General features: G+C 46.3%; 1 protein-coding gene and 1 long non-coding RNA gene across 11 annotated transcripts in view; one reads left to right on the top strand and one right to left on the bottom strand.

The window, feature by feature from the left end:
- The window catches only part of LOC115294830, a 60,489-nt gene extending 49,422 nt beyond the window's left edge, over positions 1 to 11,067 (top strand). For 4 of the 8 annotated variants that reach the window (XR_003910169.1, XR_003910171.1, XR_003910166.1 and 1 more), the window contains 4 exons: positions 3,395 to 3,610; positions 4,876 to 4,944; positions 8,520 to 8,634; positions 9,672 to 10,140. This is a non-coding gene — a long non-coding RNA (uncharacterized LOC115294830). Of the gene's footprint in view, positions 1 to 2,398; positions 3,611 to 4,875; positions 4,945 to 7,561; positions 8,270 to 8,519; positions 8,635 to 9,671; positions 10,141 to 10,497 lie in introns of those variants that run through there. The other 4 variants (XR_003910172.1, XR_003910168.1, XR_003910173.1 and 1 more) reach the window with 4 other exon arrangements.
- Positions 1 to 12,374, bottom strand: part of STK10 (serine/threonine kinase 10) — a 119,005-nt gene that overhangs the window by 6,848 nt on the left and 99,783 nt on the right. For all 3 annotated transcript variants that reach the window (XM_029942859.1, XM_029942860.1, XM_029942861.1), the window contains 5 exons: positions 9,723 to 9,852; positions 7,961 to 8,085; positions 6,865 to 7,053; positions 6,202 to 6,327; positions 3,472 to 3,585 (listed from right to left, as the gene is read on the bottom strand). In XM_029942859.1, coding sequence (XP_029798719.1) covers positions 3,472 to 3,585; positions 6,202 to 6,327; positions 6,865 to 7,053; positions 7,961 to 8,085; positions 9,723 to 9,852 — 684 coding nt within the window. The remainder of the gene's footprint in view (positions 1 to 3,471; positions 3,586 to 6,201; positions 6,328 to 6,864; positions 7,054 to 7,960; positions 8,086 to 9,722; positions 9,853 to 12,374) is intronic.

Raw genomic sequence — 12,374 nt, 5'->3', positions numbered from 1 at the left:
GTTACTATGCCTGATGTCAGAGAAACTACTGCCTGTGTTCTTTTCTACCATTTTTATGGCTTCAGGTCTCATATTTAGGTCTTTAATACATTTTGAGTTTACTTTCATGTATAGCATAAGAAAGTGGTAGTTTTATTCTTTTGCATGTAGCTGTCCATTTTTCTCTGTACCATTTATTTGAGAGACCATCTTCGCCCCATTGTATAGTCTTGCCTCCTTTGTCATAGATTAATTGACCCTACGAGTATGTGATTATTTCTGGGTTCTATTACGTTGCACTGATCTATGGGTCTGTTTTTGTGCCAGTACCATACTGTTTTCTTTATTCCAGCCTCATGGGATATCTTGAAACCTGAGATTCTGAGACCTCCAGCTTTGTTCTTTGTTAAGACTGCTTTAGCTATTTGGGGTCTTTTGTGGTTCCATATAAATTTTATTATTATTTTAGGTCTGTGAAAAATGCTATTGGTATTTTTAGGGATTTTCGCTTTGAGCAATATGGACATTTCAACAGTTTTAATTCTTCCACTCCATAGCAAGAAATATCCTTCCATGTGTTTTCATCATCTTCAGTTTCTTTCATCAGTGTCTTATAGTTTGGTTAAGTTGATTCCGAAGTATTTTACTCTTTTTGGTGCAACTGTAGAGGAGATTGTTTTCTTAATTTACGTTTATGCTACTTTGTTATTAGTATATAGAAATACCATCAGTTTCTGTATTAATTTTACATCCTGCAACTTTACTGAATTCATTTAGTACTTCTAATAGTTTTGTGGTGGAGTATTTAGGGTTTTCTTTTCTTTTTTTATGTTTACTCTTAACCAACTGAGTCAACCAGGCGCCCCTTTAGGGTTTTCTATGTATAGTCATCTGCAGATAGTGACAGTTTACTACTTTCTTACCAATTTAGATGCTTTTCTTCCTTTTTCTTATCCAGTTGCTGTGGCTAAGATTCTTACTACTATGTTCAGTAAAAGTGGTGAGAGTAGGCATCCTGGTCTTACTCCTGATCTAGAGGGAAAGTTCTGTTTTTCACCAGTAAGTATGTTAGATGTGGACTGTTCACATATGGCCTTTATTATGTTGAGGTATGTTCCCTCTAAAGCTACTTTGTTGAGAGTTTTTATCATGAACAGATGTTGAATTTTGCCAAATGCTTTTTCTCCATCTGCTGAGATAATCATGATTTTTATCCTTCATTTGGTTGATAAATCATGTTAATTGATTTGCGACTAGTGAACCATCCGTGAATCTCCAGGGAAAAATCTCACTTGGTGAATGATCCTTTTAATATATTGTTGAATGTGGTCTGCTAATATTCTGTTCAGAATTTTGTCATCTATGTTCATCAGGATATTGGCCTGCAGATTTCTTTTTTTGTATTGTCTTTGGTTTTAGTTTCAGGGTTAATTCTGGCTTCCCAGAATGTACTTGGAAGCTTTCCTTCTCCCTTCTATTTTTTTGGAACAGATTGAGAAAAATAGATATTAACTCATCTTAAAATGTTTGGTAGAATTCACCTGTGAATCCATCTGGTCCTAGGCTTTTTTTTATTGGTAGTTTTTTGATTACCAGTTCTGTTACTAGTAATTGATCTATTCAGATTTTCTATTTCTTCCTGATTCAGTTTTAGAAGATTGTTTCTAGGAATTTATCCATTTTTTTCTAGGTTGTCTAATTAGTTGGCATATAGTGTTTTGGACTTTATCTAGGTTGTCTAATTAGTTGGCATATAGTGTTTATATTTCTGGGGTGCTGGATTGTTCTTTTTCATTTCTGACTTTTTAAGCTTATTTTTGAGAGAGAGAGAGAAAGAAAACAAGTAGGGGAGAGAGACAGAATCTCCAGCAGGCTCCATATTGATGTCAGTCTCACAAACCATGAGATCATGACCTGAGCTGAAGTCAGCCAAATGGATACCACTTTTTGAACAGAGAGGTTTAGTAACTTGCCCAGCATTTCCTAGCTAGTAATAGGGGAGCCAGAACTTCATCCAAAGCCTGTGCTCTTAAGCACTACTCTCTTCTATATATTCATCTATATAACCTAAGGCAGGAGTCTATAATCTTTCTTCTGTAAACGGCCAGATTCTAAATATTTTCAGTTTTGTAGGCTGTGAGTCTGTCACAACTTCTCAACTGCCGCTGTAGTTCAAAATCAGCCAATGACAATGTGTAAATGAGCATGGCTGTGTTCCAATAAAACTTTATTTACAAATACAGATAGTAAACTATGGTCCATGGGCCAAATCTGGCTTACTAACACATGCTTTAAGGGAAGAAATGTTATCTACATTTTACAGTTCTAAAAAGCAAGGTTGAGAAGGGAGGACTTGTCTGAGGCCACATTCTGTGTTAACTGTGACCCAACCAACACTTTATTCTCCCTTCCCCTGTAGCTCAAGATTGCTGACTGTAACACAAGAGTGTAAAAGAACATTTTCACCTCTGGTTAAATGTTCCAACAGTAAGTAATCCAGGTAGCTAATGATAGACAGTTCTACAAAGAACTGCCCACGGCAAAATCCAATGCCAGCTCCCCAGACGTATACCACGGTACTTCCCTTAAACCTAGACGCTCCTGAAATAGGAGGCAGTTGCTAGAGGCAGCGTGATCATTCATCTTCAAACTCTCTCTCAGGACGTGCCAAGGGTCTAGAACACCCAGGTAAGAGAACCAGGTGAATGTTTATTTCCCGATACCAGAGTCCATCTGTGTCACCAGGAGCATTATTGACTTGAGTGTCAAGTATCTGCACATGGACCTGCTGACAGGAAGGTCTAGGACCCTGGCCAGCTGCCAGCCATAAAACTCCATTAGCACAGCTTAGGGAAGTCTCAGTTCAAGGACTTCCAAGGCCATCACTCAGCTGGTGTGGGCTGCCGCCTCCTGTCCAGACCACAGTTAAAGCACGCAGAGCTGACGTATGATGGCAGAACAAACCTCAGGGCTCCAAGACATGTGATCAGGGGCAATTAAGGCAGCTCTCTTCTCAGCTTGGGAGTGGAAGGAAAGGAGTATGTCCTTGGTCTGTACTATGGGCTGATGACATTTCTGCATAACACTCTACAGCAGTCACATCTCTGGTCTACAAATGACCACACTGAGGCCTAGTGATGGTTAATTTATGTGTCAACCTGGCAAGGCATGGTCCCTGGTTTGGTCAAACACCCATCAAGATGTCACTGTGAAGGAATTTTTAGATGTGATTAATATTTAACTCAGTAGACTTTGAATAAAGCAGATGACCCTCCCTAACGTGGATGTCCTTGAAACTGCAATAGCAACTCTTCCGGGGATCTCCAGCCTACAACCGGCCCTGTAGACTTCAGACTTACTAGCCCTCCACAAGCGTATGAACCAATTTCCTAAAGTAAATCTATCTTATCTATAGTCACATCCTAGGCAGACACCTGTGACTCAGCATGGAGAAGCACCTACTATTGAGCCCACAAGCCCAGATATGGTTACCTTTTTGCGTGGCCGAAGCTTGTCCCGCCATTCCTTCAGGTTCTGATTATGGCTCTCATCTAAGGCCTTCAGCTTCTGGGTTTCATGTTCTACCAGGAGGTGACACTTTTCATTCTGGAACAAATTCCAGGTAGAACAGGTAAGAAAACTTAGAAGGCAGAGGTGCAGAGGGCTGACACATACCTCATGCAACAGCCGTGATGACACCAGCAGTATTATTTCTTCTCCTTGATTATAGTTTATATGAAACTCTACGTACATAAATATATACATGCCAAGAGATGCCTAGAGGAATATTTCAGAATATGCATGTTAATAGTTCTTATTGTGTAGTGGAATCTGCAGTAATTTGCAACGTTCTTCTTTGTGCTGTTTTGCATTGTTTGAATTTTTCGACATGAACGTATATGTCATTTTAACAAAACAGTAAACCTATTAATAATAAATAAAAATGTGTCCTAATTCCACCACTAGAGACAACCACTGCAAAAATTTGATCTATTTCCTGTCAGGCTCTGTCCTGAATGTTGTTTAGCTCACCCTCCACATACAATTCTGAAAACTGCTTTCCCACCACCCTTAACATAATGTAAACATCAATAAACTTCTAAAGAATTAACATTTTTCATTGTTTTTAATGAAAATGTTAATGCCTACAGAATATCCCACAGTATAGATTCATCAGATTTACTTAAATACTCCTGTATTTTGGTCACCTAGCTTGCTGTTAATTTTCAGTATTTTTAAATAGCATTGTGTTAATCATCTGTGCTATGGACTGAATTTGTCCCCCCATGATTCATATGATGAAGCCCTAACCCCCAATATAATGGTATTTGGAAGTGGGACATTTAGGAGATAATTAAGTTTGTTTGTTTTTTTTTTAGTGTTTATTCATTTTCAAGAGAGAGAGATTGCATGAATGGGGCAGACAGAGAAGGGGGTAGAGGATCTGAGGACGGTTCTGTGCTACCAGCACTGAGCCCAACATGGGGCTCGAACTCACAAATTGTGAGATCACGACCTGAGGTGAAGTCAGATGTTCAACCCACTGAGCCACCCACGTGCCCGGGGATAATTAAATTTAGATCAGATCCTGGAGTGGGGTACTCATGATGGGATTAGTGTCCTTAGAAGAGACAGCGGAAAGGTTGTTTTCTTTCTCTCTGCGATGTAAGGACACAGTGAGAAGGCAGCCATCTGCTAGCCAGGAAGAGAGGCTTTGCCAGAACCCAGCCACACTGGTTTTAGATTTCCACACTCCAAAATTATGAGAAACTAAACTGTTGCTGAAGCCACCAGACTGGTATTTTGTTATGGCAGCCAGAACTAGGATAATCTGTATGTGCAAATATTTATATAAGTTATATATGTAATTTTCTGTATTATATGTCATTTCCTCAGGAGAGATCTGTGTAAAGATGAGGACACAGACCTGACAGACACTCCCAACCTTCTTATTCTCTCTCTGAGGTAAGTTATCTGCCTCACAAAATCCGCCTGGAATTTCTCACAGGCAGAAATGTCCCTGTTGATTCCTCACAGAGAGTTAATCTTACGGTTTATAAGGCATTTATAAAACAAGAGGAAAGGGTCTCCATCCAGATATCTCAACCCTTTGGGGTTGGAAGAGTGGAAGCCCTTGGGGAATTTTCATTTTGGGTTTCAAGCTCGAGGCTCCTGAGAGTTTAGCAATCAGTTTAGTCAGAAATACTACTGCAGCATGGACAGCTTTCAGCCTGCCAGAAGCTGGGCCCCTGGCTCTTCACGGGGGTTCTCAGCCAGTCCTCCCGGTAAGCCCGGGAGGCCGTTGGCTAAAAGGTACGGTGACAAATGACAGAGGCCCTACCTGACAGGCTTCAAGTCCTGTCACGCTTCTTCCACACCTCCTTGCCTCTCCAGAAATTGCCAAATGGGTGCAATAGCCATAGCAGTTTCCTGAAGTCACAGGGGTTTGAGTGTGCCTGTCCCTCAGGTATGACAATGCCTTGCTCCACCACAAGGAGGCTCCCAAGTACCAGCTCCTGGTAGGCTCTCCCTAGGGAAAGGGGTCCCAAAGATGCCCTTCCCTGATCTCAGTGGGAAAGCTCTGAGCGTCTCACCGTTAAGGATGATGTGAGCTGTACATTTTCTCAAGTTAAGGAAGTTCCCCCTCTATTCCTACTTTGAGAGGGTTGCCATGAACGAGGGCTGGGTTTTGCCAAATGCTTTTTCTGCATCTGTTGCTGTGATCATGTGATTCTTCTTTAGCCTGTTGATGTTGTGAATTACACTGATTTTTGAATGTTGCATGTTAAGCCAGCCTGGGATAAAGCCTGGTTGGTCATGGTGTGTGATGTTTTCCAGACATCGCTGAAGTCAGTTTGCTCATGTGTTGTTGAGGATTTGTGTGCCTGTGTTCACGAGACACAGTGGTTTGCCACTCACCTTACTTGTGATGTCTGGTTTGGGTGATTGGGACGCCTCGTCCCAGGACACAGTGATGAACAAGAAACCCAGCAGCATGCCTCGGCCAGGCCCTTTCAGCTCAGTCGTCTCATTTACAAAGCCGCCTCCCATCCTTCCAAACAGGGATTCTCGCCCCGCCCCATCCCCATTTTATGGATGCAGGAACTATGACTTGGGGGATTGGGACCGTTTTAGCCTGGGCTTGTGGGACCAGAGTCCTTCTTACTTGTAGAGTCTCTGGTCCAAGGACCAGAGGCGATCGAGGGGGCTGGAGGGCCGTACCTGCAGCTGCTGCAGCTCGCTCATGTTGCTCTCACACTGCGCCGCCATGTCCCGCATCTGGTTCTCGTGTTTCTGCTGTTGCTGTAGCCGTTCCGACTTCTGCCTCTTTTCCTCTTGCTGGGAGAACTGGAACAGAGAGAGGGTGGAGGCCTCAGAGGGCCACAGGCCTGGCTGGTGGCTGCAGGGCCTATTCCCATCCCGTTCCAGAAAGCCCCGTCAGAGGCGCCGGTCTGTGCACAGCCCTCATGCCCCACATCATTCAGGCTGTGCCCGCTTCCTGAGCAGAGAGCCAGGCTGGTGAGCACCCAGCACTGTGCTGTGCCATGTGCTAAGGCAACGCATGTCACCGCACAGGAGCCCAGGGCCACCAATGCCGCATCCCCAAGACGCAGGGTGACATGCAAGGGAGGTCCTGGTGGGTGAGAGGAAGGGGTCTACCAGCAGAGGAGGCCACAGGATAGGAGCGCCAGAGCATGAAAGGCAAGCTGCATGAGAAGACAACACCAAGCTTCCTCCTCCGTCCACCAGAGGGGCGTTCGTGCAGCCTGCCAGGCTGTGACTGGCAGCCTCCTTCCATGACCCCGTGCTGCAGCTCAGAGCGTGTACTCCCCAAGCACCTAAACTTCAAGTCCGACCCCCGCAGCACGCGCGCTGAGCCCGCACCTGCTTGACCTTCTCGCGCTGCTCGGAGGCGCTGCCGGCGCCGTTGATATGGAGGCTCTTCTTGTACATGGCCATGCGCGTCTTGCCCTCGCTCCTCTGGATCTTGGGCAGCCGCGCCTTCTCCTGCTGCTGCCGTACCTTCAGCTGCTCCAGCATGCGCTGGTTGTAGCGCTGCATCTGCTCCCGCTCCTGGGGGGTGGGGAGACAGTGGCCGGGGTGTGACCAGACACCAAAGGCTGCCACGCTCCACCAGGGAGCCCAGGACCCGCGGGGCCCTGAACGCTGAGCCGAGCAAGGCTGGTATCATATTACGTCCACAGAAAGTGTTACTTCTTGTTAATACCATTTTGGATTTTTACCTTCTAAATGCCTTCTCATCTGATCAATGCTTGGCATGCCATTAAAGCTAACACCTCAGAGCTAAGTGTACACTACCGATGGCAGGTGTCGATTCATACTTTGAAAAGTCATGATAAATTTGACTTTTTTCCTTCACCTAGCACCATTTGTATTTCAGAACTTGGCCTGGGTATCACCTCCTCCAAGTAGCCTTCCCCTGACTTCCTAGCCAGGTTGAGCACCCTTATTCGGAGCTGCCACAGCCCAAAGCTGGCATCTGTCATCACATTTAGATTAGGAATTGTAATTACCCCTGAATTATGCATCCAGATCTCAGCTTGTCTCTCTTCCCACTAAGGGGACCAAATCAAGACAATTACACAGAAGTAAAGAGAGCCCTGGCCACACACATCTAGGGCCCTTGCCTGGTCTAAGGAAGATAAGGAAGGCTTCCTGGCAGAGGTGGTGTTTAAGTTGAGACTTAAAAGTATTCTTCGGGAAATATATGCAAAATAGAGATGAGAAGACAATGGAAAGGTCACAGAGAAGAAGAAACAAGTGAAAGATGCACTAAGGTATCTAAGTCAGAGCTGCCATCTGCCTCCCTGTGTGGCTTCCCCAATTCCTGGCCCCTCAGTCTGAGGAAGGACACCTCCCAGGGCCTTACCGTGACCAACGCCTGCCTCCTCTTAGGAGCACACATGGTACCCAAGTGGTGCCCCATACCGCCCCATGCCCCACCCAGTCAGGACCTCACCTTCTCGTGCTTGCGCACCAGCTCGTGCCGCTGGAGGAAGTACTGGTCTTTGAGCTGCTGTTTCACCAGCTGGTGCCTCTCCTGCAGGTGATGCTCCTCCATTTCCCACAGGGCGGCCTCCCGGTCTACGGGAAACAGGGGGCCTGTGAGATGCTAACGGCCAGATCCCCAGTGGGTGCTGCCCTGCCCTCTCCTGCATCACATGTTTGCTCCCAGGAGCCTGGTACACCAGGAAGTGAATGGAGTCGGGAGGCAGAGAGACCAGAGACCCACGCTGGAACCCAGCTCCTTCACCGGAGTTTGGGATGGGTAACAAATCCTCTCCAGGCCTCCACTTCCGCCTCTACCAAATGCATGCAACGTTCTTGGGAAACAGGTTCACGTTCAGCTCATGGTGCATTTCTGCCTTCCTAATGGGCCGGGGAAAGGGCTCACAAAACCCCATGAAAAATGGCCTTGGCCTCCTTGGCCACTCTGCATCCCTTATATATACATTATTATTAAGACGGCAGTATCTGGCATTGTATCACTGAAGTCTATTAATTGACCTTCTGCTCAGCCACAGGCACGGCACTGGCGTCAGATGAAGACTTCATGCCCTGAGAGACACGGAGCGGGCTGTGCTCAACCCATGTGAATGTTCATTTCACTGCATTCCTGATCTACGGAAACTGGTAACTACCCATCCAGTATATCAGAACAGTGATTTGGCTTCCTAATCGAAATCAGAATCACTGTCCCAAAAGTAGGGTGTTTCTTACCGATATCATGGGACCAAAAAAGAAAATGAGGGCTTTCCTGAAACCTTGGTGGCGCTTAGAACGTCAGAACATCAAGGGCCCCATTGCTGCCCCACACCAGGTCCTGAGGGGTGTGCGGCACTTGCCTGCACTGGCCATCACAGCCCTGCCCACAGCAGCTGCTGTGTAAATAAGCCAGAGACGGCGCTTGTACACGGCCCTGTGTGATGGTCTTCACCACAGGCTGGACTGTTGGCTCTCAAAAGCCCACAGGTGCCAAACTCTAAACTTCTCTTGTCTTAAATGTAGTTCAAACAGACTTGTGGCCATTTAGAGCCCACTTGCTTTGCATGCCCACAAAGCTGCACCCAGCTTCTGCCAGGCATAGAGAAGATAAACCTGGGGCTACAGAAAGACCCCAAGCCCTGCTGCCCTTCAGAGCTCTGCCCCCCAGAGACTCCCTGCTAGTGACCCCGTCCAGATACAGAAGCCCCCTGTCCCCGGGAGTTCCTCGCACCAGTGTCTCTGGGACGTCTTGTGCTGTGACGCTGTCAGAGCACCGGCACTCCACGGCACTTAGGAGCTCGGCTTCGAGAGGAGATCCTCGTTCGAGGCCCAGTCTACCGCTTGTTAGCCAAGCAACCCCAGCCAGAGCATAGTGGCTCTGCCAGCCTTTGCTTCCTCATCTACAAAACCACTTTGGGATGAAAGTGAAGACTCAGGGAGAGGAAGCCATGAAATCTGGCACACGGCCTGCCGGAGCCGTTGCTGCATGTGGGATCGATGTTACAAGGGGCTCTATACTGTCCCCATCCCCGCCACCCCATTCACCTACCCACTTGACATGGCTGGCTTGCTTTCCGCCCTCAACATCAGGGAAAATGTCAAATAATGTTGACCCTGTGCCTCCATCCTGACTTCACTGGGGGCTCTCCCCATGTGTCGCCCTTGACGGTGCTGGTTGGTTTTAGGATGGAGGAGGACCTAGCAGCTCCTGGCACAGCCCACTCTCTGACACCCACCTCGAAGGAGCTCCTGCTTCCTAGTGAGACACTCGCGCTCCTTGTCACAGATCTCCCGCCTGTTGTCCGCGGTGATCTTCTTCATGGCCAGCTCCAGGTCCTCCTTCTGCTTGGCCAGGAAGTCCCGGTCCTGGACAGGAGAGAGGAGGACAGGCCTTTAGCACCGGGTCCAGCGTCTCAACATCCACCTTTATTACAGAAGCAAAGTCCTCATGATCAGCGAAGAAAACATACGCAGGAGAAATCAGACTTAGAGACACATCAACCAATTGTAGCACATGCGCTTTACATGGACCGTGATTCAAACAACAGGTTAAAAAGACTAAACATTCATGAGACAAATGGAAATGTGAATAATGACCAACTGCATATATGAGGTCCAAGCAGTTCCTAATAAATAAATTCTTAGGTGACGTTATTGGATTGTGGATTCTTTCAGAGATCGTACTGAGACACTGACAGGAGAAAGGATAGGATATGTGGGGTCTGATTCAAAGTAACACGGAAGGGTGGGAAGACATGAGCTCATAGTTTCTGACATCAGGTGACGGGTATGTGGGGGTTCCTATTGTACCTATCTGCCTATGTTTTTAACTTTTCATAGTAAGATTTAAAAAACTTAAAATTTAAAAATTTTAGGGAATACATAAGCAGTAACTAGAAATTCCCCGTAATTCTATCACCCAGGAGGAGCAGCTGGTTTCAGTTTATATCTGTGATTTCACAAAGGTTATTTAAAAGGACTTAGAGATTTGTACACCTGTGTTCACAACAGCCACGGGATGGAAACTACTCAAGTGCCTGCAGACGGATGAGTGGATAAAGAAAATGCGGTATATATGCACGATGGAATCTTCTCATCCTGAAAATTCTGGCATACGCCGCAACATGGATGAATCTCAAGGATATGTTAGTAAAGCAGACACAAAAGGATAAATACTATACGATCCCATTTACAGGAGGTCAGATTTGTGGAGACAGACAGTAGAATAGAGGTTGCCAGAGACTGGGGAAGGGCATGGGGTGTTGTTATTTAATGGGTAGAGTTTCAGTTTTGCAAGACAAAGTGTTCTGGACACGGACAGTGGTGATGGTTTGGCCAGTGGTGTGAATGTACTAAATACTGCTGAACCATATGGCTAAGGTGCTAAATTTGCTATGTCCTATCTTTAATTTTTAAAAATTAATAATACCTTTCTTTGTAATAATGTTATCTTCTAATCAAATGAGTTTTAATGGCCAAAAATACTTCATGGCACAGGTATACCCTAACCTTATTCACCCAATACCTAAAAATTTGTTTCCAAGTGGTCTCTAGTTTCCAAGTTGTCTCTATTTGTTTATTTTGAGAGAGAGAGACTGGGGAAGGGGCAGAGAGAGAGAGAGAGAGAGGAATCCTAATTAGGCTCTGCACTGCTCACACAGAGCCTGATGCAGGGCTCAAACTCATGAACTGTGAGATCATGAACTGAGCCAAAATCAAGAGTTGGAAGCTTAACCGACTGAGCCCCTCAAGTGCCCCATCTGTTTTACATGGTGCTGCTCTCATACTCTGGTAGCTAAATATTTGTGAGCCTCTGTGATAATTAATCCTCAGGATTAGTCTCTAGAAGCAGAAAGATCCAGGCCAACAATGTGTACATTTTTGAGGCTCTCGATGCCACTGCAAGAATGGCCCCCCTTAAAGAGCCAAAATCTGCTCTCCCCGTGTGGGGATGGGGGCCTGTCTCCCCCACCCTCCCCAGCCCTGCATTTTTTTTTCTGATCATAGCATCAAAGGACAGGCTGTAGGCAAGTCTAATAGTGTCCTGGAGAGAACACCAAGTCTGGAGTCAGACTGAGTTTGAGGCCTTGCCCCATACCATTCACGCTACAAAGTCACCTCTCCAAGCCTTGTTTTCCTTCTCTGCAAAGGGAAAAACAAACAGCACCTACCCTGGTAAGCCATGAATCCTAAACCAGGTTATATACAAAAGCATTTTAAGTGTAGACTCTAATCTTCTGTACGTTTGGGGGCAGAGACAGCAAAACGTATAGACTCCAGAGTTGAGAAAAACAAGCACATGGTCCGACAAGGGCTAAGGAGAAGGCTGACGAAGCTGGGGTGGAGGGGACTGAGTTGAGTGGGGAGAGGCTGGCAGGGGCCAGACCGACAGAGCCTGTAAGCACACGAGGCTGCTCTTATCTTTTAGACAAAGTGGGAGCCCCTGAAGGTTTTCAGGACACAAGCCTCTAGGAGGAGAGTGACACGATCAGATCTGGAGTTCATATTGATTACGCTGGCTGGTGGGAGAGAAGATTCCTGGGAGACTAGCTGGGAGGCCGCAGTCCAGGCAGAAGGTGGCCGTGGCTAGGGAGTCACAGACGTACTGACAGAGTTGGCGGACCCAGAGACAGACTGGAGTTTGAAAACAAAAGAAAAACCAAACTCCATGTTTTAGAAGGTGATAAAGGATTGGAGGGAAAGGAAGTGTCAGATTTCTGGCCTGACAGCAGGATGGAGGACAGTGTCCCCTCAGAATACAAGAACAGGACCAGGTCTGCGAGCTCGTGAGTTGGACGTCTAAGATTCCAAAAGGTGCCACGTGGGCAGGTGGATATACTGGGTTATTCAAGGAGAAAAGACCTACAAACAACCTAAGACACAGATGT

The sequence above is a fragment of the Suricata suricatta genome, chromosome 6 (genome assembly GCF_006229205.1).
Source record: "Suricata suricatta isolate VVHF042 chromosome 6, meerkat_22Aug2017_6uvM2_HiC, whole genome shotgun sequence".
Classification (NCBI taxonomy): Eukaryota; Metazoa; Chordata; class Mammalia; order Carnivora; family Herpestidae; genus Suricata; species Suricata suricatta.
Note: the sequence above shows the minus strand (reverse complement) of the source record. Positions and strands in the feature narration are given on the sequence as shown.